This window comes from Pimephales promelas, chromosome 20 (genome assembly GCF_988280905.1).
Source record: "Pimephales promelas chromosome 20, fPimPro1.hap1.1, whole genome shotgun sequence".
Classification (NCBI taxonomy): domain Eukaryota; kingdom Metazoa; phylum Chordata; class Actinopteri; order Cypriniformes; family Leuciscidae; genus Pimephales; species Pimephales promelas.
In genome coordinates this window covers 24,238,571-24,246,817 of record NC_142788.1, presented here as the reverse complement: position 1 = coordinate 24,246,817, position 8,247 = coordinate 24,238,571, and the positions used below count along the sequence as shown (strand labels likewise).

General features: G+C 35.9%; 2 protein-coding genes across 2 annotated transcripts; both read right to left on the bottom strand.

Annotated features, from left to right (window-relative positions):
* Positions 1-437: 437 nt before the first annotated feature.
* On the bottom strand, positions 438-2,317 carry LOC120462727 (L-rhamnose-binding lectin CSL3). The gene is made up of 9 exons (XM_089124096.1): positions 2,250-2,317; positions 2,109-2,165; positions 2,008-2,031; positions 1,857-1,916; positions 1,592-1,727; positions 1,392-1,501; positions 1,246-1,290; positions 891-1,011; positions 438-632 (listed from the first exon to the last, which is right to left on the bottom strand). Exons 2-9 carry the CDS (start codon positions 2,137-2,139, stop codon positions 521-523), a joined length of 639 nt encoding a protein of 212 aa, XP_088980222.1. The 5' UTR covers positions 2,140-2,165; positions 2,250-2,317; the 3' UTR covers positions 438-520.
* Positions 2,318-3,767: 1,450 nt separating this feature from the next.
* Positions 3,768-5,844, bottom strand: LOC148970655 (L-rhamnose-binding lectin CSL3-like). Its single transcript, XM_089124092.1, has 9 exons — positions 5,769-5,844; positions 5,428-5,481; positions 5,331-5,354; positions 5,180-5,239; positions 4,894-5,029; positions 4,684-4,793; positions 4,552-4,596; positions 4,295-4,415; positions 3,768-3,949 (listed from the first exon to the last, which is right to left on the bottom strand). Exons 2-9 carry the CDS (start codon positions 5,456-5,458, stop codon positions 3,835-3,837), a joined length of 642 nt encoding a protein of 213 aa, XP_088980218.1. The 5' UTR covers positions 5,459-5,481; positions 5,769-5,844; the 3' UTR covers positions 3,768-3,834.
* Between the last annotated feature and the right edge of the window lie 2,403 nt (positions 5,845-8,247).

Here is an 8,247-nt window from a genome sequence, read left to right as displayed (position 1 = left end):
GATAACCCCATAAGTTAAGCCTCAGACAGACTGTGTACTGGTAAGTAGGGCAGTGACAGTGGCTTTTTGATGGGACAGAAGGTTACAAAAGCACTTTAAAGGTGAAGATTGCACTTTAAAGATGAGATTGTATGGAGCATTAATAAAAAGTTAAGATGCTTTAGATAATTTGTGTAGAGTTGCCTACTGTTTGCCATTCAAATTCCCACAGAATCATTTTTTCATTAAAGACAAATTGTGCTTTATGGAACTGATAATTTGAGTGGCTCTTTTAAATTGACTGAAAGGTTTTACAAGCCAAAAAATGGTTCTAGCAAGGCATCACTGGAAGTCCCATTCTGAAAAGTATTTTTAGTTTGACAAAAAAAAAAAAGCATTAAAAAACAAATTGTTCTATCATACATTTCAGTGCAAGAAATATTAGTAAAGCATCTAGATTGATCCTACTTTTTAACTTTATTTCACTTTCCATTATCATAATTTGTTGACATTAACATGACAGACATAAAAGGATGGTCATTCAATTTTTTTTACAGCTGTAAGTCACTTCCAGATATTTAGAAACTTTCACGCATGGATCAGAGAAGACAGAATTTGAAGCACTTAGTTTACAAGACTTCTTCCCGTTGCACCTTATGAGAAAAAAAATTGGAAGAATTAGAAAAGACTACCTATATAGCTCTAGTATCAATTTATTTCATTACCATGTTAAGTAGCGAAGTAATACACAAGATAATGATTCTCAAATGTACATGGTCCCTTGATTTAAAATGGGTGTATATATTAGAAAGGTTTTGATCCACTAAAAATGTTAACTATTTTGTACCCGGTTTAAAAATAGCTGAAGACAGTGTGACCTAAAGTGACTAGATGAAGTGTAGTTGATGTACCTGGAACGCAGGCTGCTGGTCTGAGGAGAGTAACAGTCGGATCTGGTTGTCAATTTACGAGGACAGGGGACAAGACATCTCCGTCCATAATTGGCATGATGAATTTGAATAACTCCTTTACCTGTTGATACACAGACACTGATGAGATTTCTTTAGCGATTGTTATCAAATGTGAGTTTTGAAAAAAAAAAAAAAAAAAAAAAAAAAAAAAGTCAATGAAACAGTTTGTCTTTAGGGAAAAAAAAAAAAAAAAGCTGTGTACTGCAGGAGGACTGATCCACTCAAAGCATTGTAGACATGACTACACACTCTCATCTCAGCATTGTAAAGCACACATAGAAAGAAAAGAACTTACCACACTTAATGACGCTTTCATTATTTTCACAGATTATTCTTCTTTCTACAGTTTTTTTTTTTTTGGAGGGGGGTAAATATTAGTAGATGTTTTTTACCAATTTGATATGCCTTTATAATATTTAATAGTGAACAAATGGAAATTACTTGCTGGGACACAGTCATAAGATATATCCAGATATTTGGAAGTCCCAGGACAAGGATCAGTGAAAACAGAGTTCTTTGCAGGAACAGCACAGATCTTCCTGCCATCACACCTGATTCATGGACAGACAAGCGTTAATATGCATCTTGTGCTCAATGCATAAACTAAAATAGTCAACTTTATTTTTGCTGGTTAAACCTACCGAGAGGACATTATAGAGAGAGACGCTGATGTGTAGCACTTTTTATCTGAGACCCGCGTAGCTGGTTTCCCACTAGCGCAAGTTGTGCGATCAGTTCGCCCATAGTTGGCTTTAATGATCTTTATGAATCCCAAATCTGAGGTTCAAAGAAAGAGAATTGTGACCGTTTAAGCACATCCCATGTTGTTAAGACACAAAGGCTCTCTACACTCATATTGCCCTTTTTGGGAACAAAAGCCAAACGTATAACTTAAGGACTACTCACCACATTTGAGACGCACAGATTCTCCCTCACAAGCCATTGCTTTTTTATTTGCTTCAGCTCCTGAAGAGAAGAAACAAGTAAAGTTTCTTAAACATTCTTCACCTGAAAGTCTTTAATGAGATTGCACATGCATTAGTCAGAATTGCCTTACCATTATGACACAGAAACAGCAACACTGAAAGGCCAAAAACAACAACAACGTTAAAACATAAGAAATCATGCAAATTGTATTGGTTCTAAATCAGTACTTACAAGTGATGCAGGTTAGCTTTTCCACCAGCATGTTGAATGTGGAAAAGAAGGAAAGCCCTGGAAATATTTTAAGGGGACATGCGAGAATAAACAACACATGACTATGAGTTCTGAAACATAAACATGAACCATGAAACTCACCAAACAACAGTTACAGAGAACAAAGCTTGACAAAAGACTATGGAAACATGATGCCTATATGTATCCGCAAGGACTAATGAGTAATGACATTAGACACACCTGAAAGTAATCAACACAATGAGCCTATGGGAAGACACAACTGAAAACCACATGATCATAAACCAATGAGAACATGACATGACAGGAGTCAAATGCACAGGGTGTGTATCATGGTGCGTTCACGTGCTATGGAAAGTATATTTACCAGTGTGTTGCATTCGAGTGCTTTTGTTGTTGTAATGTGGTAAAAATATGGAGATACAGAGCTGTTATTTAGCTAAAACTATTTTAGATTTCTTAAGTCATCTGTTACAACAAGAAAATTATTTATCAAAACTCAAATGGTAAATAATATGCTCTATATTTTTTCTAGATCAATAGTACATATTTGTACCATTCACAGCCAGTGGTCACGACTCTTGCGTTGCTCTCCGCCATTTTGAAAAGGTCAAAGATTATCTCATCTTGGCAACTCGTGCATCAAAATAGTCTACGAGTTGCCCGGTGGAAAATACCACATGAGGGGGTGTAATGTATACTTTTTGTACAATTAATCAATTGTTGGAGTCGTATAGACCCCCAAGTTCAGAAGTGTAAACGGGAAATGAACATTTGAAGGTTAAGAAATTATAAGCATCTAGTGGTAATATAACACCGGATCATTTGACACTGTGGGCTACAAGTCTGGCACCGCAATGTGAGGTTAACAATCGCAAAAGCGACATACAGTCCAATATAACCTACTGACACATCAAATTTTTATTTCAGCTCTTTTCTTGCACATAAGACATAACCAAACGTTTAAATGAAAACTTGCAGAGATTGGTATTTTAACACAAATGTGTGTTTGATCGTGCACAATAAGCTGCCAAAAAGAAATTTAGTACACACTTGCAGTGTGACCAGCGGCTTTATGCACGCATGCTTCTGGTGTTTGTGCACACACAAAAAAAAAAAAAAAACTCCAAAATTGCGTTCATATCAAATGGCGTTGTTTTTGCTGCCTTTGGCACTTGAAAGACTTAATCATTTAAGCCACATCTCTTAAAAATGAGCCTGAATTATCCACTTTTGTTGTAGCACAGCAATCAGATGAGCTTAATAATAAAAACCTCTAGTGGTTTACAAATTCAGATTGGGGCAGTGATGGTGGCTTCTTAATGGGACAGGGTTATTACTCCAGCACTTTAAATCAGATAAGATTGTGTAGTGCATTTTAAAGTGTTTGGAAGATGCTTTTGAAAATGTGTTGCAAGTGCTTTTTGCAATTCAAATTCCTACAAAATAAAAGCTTTACAGGAACTAAAGACAAATAGTGTTTTATTAAATAGATAATTTTGGCTTTTTAAGTTGACTGAAAAGTTGTTTTAAAACCCAAAAATGGTTATAGCTTATCACTAAGGAAGCCTCATTTTGAAAACAATTTTTAGTTTAACAAAAACATTTAGAACCTATGCTTAAAAATATTTGTAAAGCATATCATATAAACTTGCTTTATTTTGACTTCCATTGTACAGACATAAAAGGTGAATTTTTAGCAGTTTGGTTAGTCACATTTTTCACAGCTGTATGTCACTTCCAGATACTTAAAAACACCCACACATGGATCAGAGAAGACAGAATTTGAAGCACTTAGTTGACAAGACTTCTTCCCGTCACACCTTAGGAGAGAGAGAGAAAAAAAAAAAGACTATTAGCTCTTGTATCATTCAACAAAAAAAACGAGTCAATTTCTTTCATTTCCACATCAAGTAGCCATACACAGGACAATGATTCTCAAATGTACATCATCCCTTTGGTTTACAGTTGTCAATATTTTAAGTGGATCCAAAAAAAAAAAAAAAAAAATTCAAAGTTATCCTGAGATGAGAACAAGTATGGATCAAAGGGGCATAAATTTGAAAGGTTTTAATCCACTTCAAATGTTAACTATTTTGTACCCGTTTTAAAAATAGCTGAAGACATTGTGACCTAAAGTGACTCCAGATGAAGTGTAGTTGATGTACCTGGAACGCAGGCTGCTGGTCTGAGGAGAGGAACAGTCGGATCTGGTTGCTAATTCATGAGGGCAGGTGACAAGATCCCGTCGTCCATAATTGGCATGATGAACATGAATAACCCCTTTACCTTTTGATACACAGACATTGATAAGATTTCTTTAGTGATTGTTTGCAAATGAGTAAAAATGTCAATTAAAGAGTTTTTGGTTTAGAAGGAAAAAAAAAAGAGCTGTATACTGATCCACTCAAAGAAAAGAACTTACCACAGTTAATGACGCTTTCACTATTTTCACACGTTACACTTCTTTCTACAGGTAAATAGTAAAATGTTTTTAGTAATTTGCCATGCCTTTATACAATTTTAAACTTCAAAGTGAACAATGGAAATTAATTACTTGCAGGGATACAGTCATAAGATACGTCCAGATATTTATAAGTCCCAAAACAAGGATCAGAGAAAACAGAGTTCCCTGCAGGAACAGTACAGCACTCTCTTCCATCACACCTGATTCATGGACAGACAAATGACAAGAGCTTAGCGTTAATATGCATCTTGTGCTTAATGCATAAACCAAAATTGTCAATTCTTTGCTGGTTAAACCTACCGAGCGGACATTATTGAGAGCGACGCTTCTGAGCTGCATTGATGATTTGAGAGCTGACTAGCTGGTTTCCCACTAGCGCATGTTGCGCAATCAGTTCGCCCATAGTTGGCTTTAACAACCTTTATGAATCCCACATCTGAGGTTCAAAGAAAGAGAATTGTGGCAGTTTAAGCACATCCCATGTTAGGACACAAAGGCTCAAGATACACTCATGGATCCGATTCCCTACACTCATACGGTCCTCTTTGGGAACAAAAGCCAAACGTATAACTTAAGGACTACTCACCACATTTGAGATGCACAGATTCTCCTTCACAAGCCATTGCTTTTTTATTTGCTTCAGCTCCTAAATAGAGGAAACAAGTAAAGTTTCTTAAACATTCTTCACCTGAAAGTCTTTAATGAGTTTGCACATGCATTAGTCAGTATTGCCTTACCATTATGATACAGAAACAGCAACACTGAAAGGCCAAAAACAACAAGTTAAAACATTCAAAATCATGCTAATTGAATTGGTTCTAAATCAGTACTCACAAGTGATCCAATTTAGCTTTTGCACCAGCATGTTGAATGTGGAAAAGGAAAGCCCTGGAATTGTTTTAAGGGGACACGTGAGTACACTATTTATAACAAAAATAGACTCAAAAGCAAAACTTGGAGTTGAAATGCTCTGAAGTTTTTTTTGAACAACAAGATTCTAAAATATACTTTTTCCACTCAATTTATTTTTGCACTAAAGGACTGAATCCCACTACAGCACCATTATACTGTTATATTTAGCCCACTGATTGGAGCACACGAATCCAAGTGCAATTTATTTTTTGAAAATAAACCAAACATGACTATGATTTAAAAACCATGAACATGACACTCACCAAACAGCAGTTACAGAGAACAAAGCTTGACAACAGACTATGGAAACATGATGCCTATATGTATCCGCAAGGACTAATGAGTAATGACATTAGACACACCTGAAAGTAATCAACACAATGAGCCTATGGGAAGACACAACTGAAAACCACATGACCATAAACCAATGAGAACATGACAGGAGTCAAAGGCACAGGGTGTGTATCATGGTGCGTTCACGTGCTATGGAAAGTATATTTACCAGTGTGTTGCATTCGAGTGCTTTTGTTGTTGTAATGTGGTAAAAATATGGAGATACAGAGCTGTTATTTAGCTAAAACTATTTTAGATTTCTTAAGTCATCTGTTACAACAAGAAAATTATTTATCAAAACTCAAATGGTTAATAATATGCTCTATATTTTTTCTAGATCAATAGTACATATTTGTACCATTCACAGCCAGTGGTCACGACTCTTGCGTTGCTCTCCGCCATTTTGAAAAGGTCAAAGATTATCTCATCTTGGCAACTCGTGCATCAAAATAGTCTACGAGTTGCCCGGTGGAAAATACCACATGGGGGGGTGTAATGTATACTTTTTGTACAATTAATCAATTGTTGGAGTCGTATAGACCCCCAAGTTCAGAAGTGTAAACGGGAAATGAACATTTGAAGGTTAAGAAATTATAAGCATCTAGTGGTAATATAACACCGGATCATTTGACACTGTGGGCTACAAGTCTGGCACCGCAATGTGAGGATAACAATCGCAAAAGCGACATACAGTCCAATATAACCTACTGACACATCAAATTTTTATTTCAGCTCTTTTCTTGCACATAAGACATAACCAAACGTTTAAATGAAAACTTGCAGAGATTGGTATTTTAACACAAATGTGTGTTTGATCGTGCACAATAAGCTGCCAAAAAGAAATTTAGTACACACTTGCAGTGTGACCAGCGGCTTTATGCACGCATGCTTCTGGTGTTTGTGCACACAAAAAAAAAAAAAACTCCAAAATTGCGTTCATATCAAATGGCGTTGTTTTTGCTGCCTTTGGCACTTGAAAGCAATATTATGAAGCTGCAGACTCGGAGCCTGCATCTACAGTCCCCCACCGAGAGTCCCGCATTCTCAGACCCCTCATTTTTCGAACACAGCGCCTCCTGCTGTTCAAAAGATCGAATAACACCCGCACACAGAGTACAGTTTACGCTTATCCAAATGCAATTAAAAACAATAGGATGCAATTTTACGGTCTTCAAATAAATTATCCAATAAATATTTGCGTTCCCTGCTTAATGCAGGTGCCAAAAAACTCATTGTTACTGATGGAAGGGATACAATTACAGATTGAACTATCTTCTGAAAAATAGTCTATGTGATATTTTATTGCTACAATGTTTTGTTTTTTTATATATTTTTTTTTTATTCAAAATTCAAATTCCACTTTTTCTTTCAGTTCAACCTATAATGGTCTAATTAACATTACCATGCTAACATAACAAAATCTGTTTTTTGATATTTTGAATGCGAAGCAAAATAAATCAGAATAGACAAAACACCAATAATAAACAATTCAGTAGGCTACTTTATTTAATGATCACCTAAACATCATCTTACTGTAAAGAAAAAAGGAAGAACAAACTGTGTTCGTGACTTTACTTTTCGTCTTTATAATTGCATTAAAAAAACTCATTTATAAGTCGCTTTGCATAATCATAAAATGATATGTTGCTGGAATCGGAAGGGGCAACTCCATCGATGTATGGTGTACCGGATACGATAGCACATGTCTTATGATCTTTCAAAAAGAAAGAAAAAAAATTCAAATTCATGTTGCACTGCTCTGACTGTAGTGTCCCTTGAGATGTTTTTGAACTTTGGACAACTTTGTGGGTTTGAGATATATGGGGGCACAAAATGGGCAGTAAAAATAACTGCAGCATTTATGACATATAAAAAAGTCCGAGGTTAAAGGCTAACGTTAGCTATCAAAATATTTTCGGGGTAAAGAGGGCGAAAAAACATAACGGCTCAAATCTTGTTACAAACTACCTTTACAAATATTAAATGGACTATTCTTATGTTGTATCGATTAGCTAAATTAGTTTTATTAAAAAATAAATCAAACGAGCTATTACGATTCTCTAAATAAAATTGAAGACAGCCTAGTCACGTTTTGGCTTAGGTTCTGTTTATCTGATACAATTTGATAGTAGGCGCTGACTCGAAAAACGAGGGGTCTGAGAATGCGGGACTCTGGGTGCAGGGGGACTGTAGATGCAGGTCTCCGAGTCTGCAGCTTCATACTACTCCTTGAAAGACTTAATCATTTAAGCCACATCTCTTAAAAATGAGCCTGAATTATCCACTTTTGTTGTAGCACAGCAATCAGATGAGCTTAATAATAAAAACCTCTAGTGGTTTACAAATTCAGATTGGGGCAGTGATGGTGGCTTCTTAATGGGACAGGGTTATTACTCCAGCACTTTAAAT

Coding starts and splice junctions, on each gene's coding strand:
- LOC148970655 (XM_089124092.1), bottom strand. CDS start 5,458: ATGCTGGTGCAAAAGCTAAATTGGATCACTT. Junction 5,030..5,179: donor ATCTGTGCATCTCAAATGTG/GTGAGTAGTCCT, acceptor TTTGAACCTCAG/ATGTGGGATTCATAAAGGTT. Junction 3,950..4,294: donor ACCAGCAGCCTGCGTTCCAG/GTACATCAACTA, acceptor CTCTCTCCTAAG/GTGTGACGGGAAGAAGTCTT.
- LOC120462727 (XM_089124096.1), bottom strand. CDS start 2,139: ATGCTGGTGGAAAAGCTAACCTGCATCACTT. Junction 1,917..2,007: donor GCTGTTTCTGTGTCATAATG/GTAAGGCAATTC, acceptor TCTTCTCTTCAG/GAGCTGAAGCAAATAAAAAA. Junction 633..890: donor ACCAGCAGCCTGCGTTCCAG/GTACATCAACTA, acceptor TTTTCTCATAAG/GTGCAACGGGAAGAAGTCTT.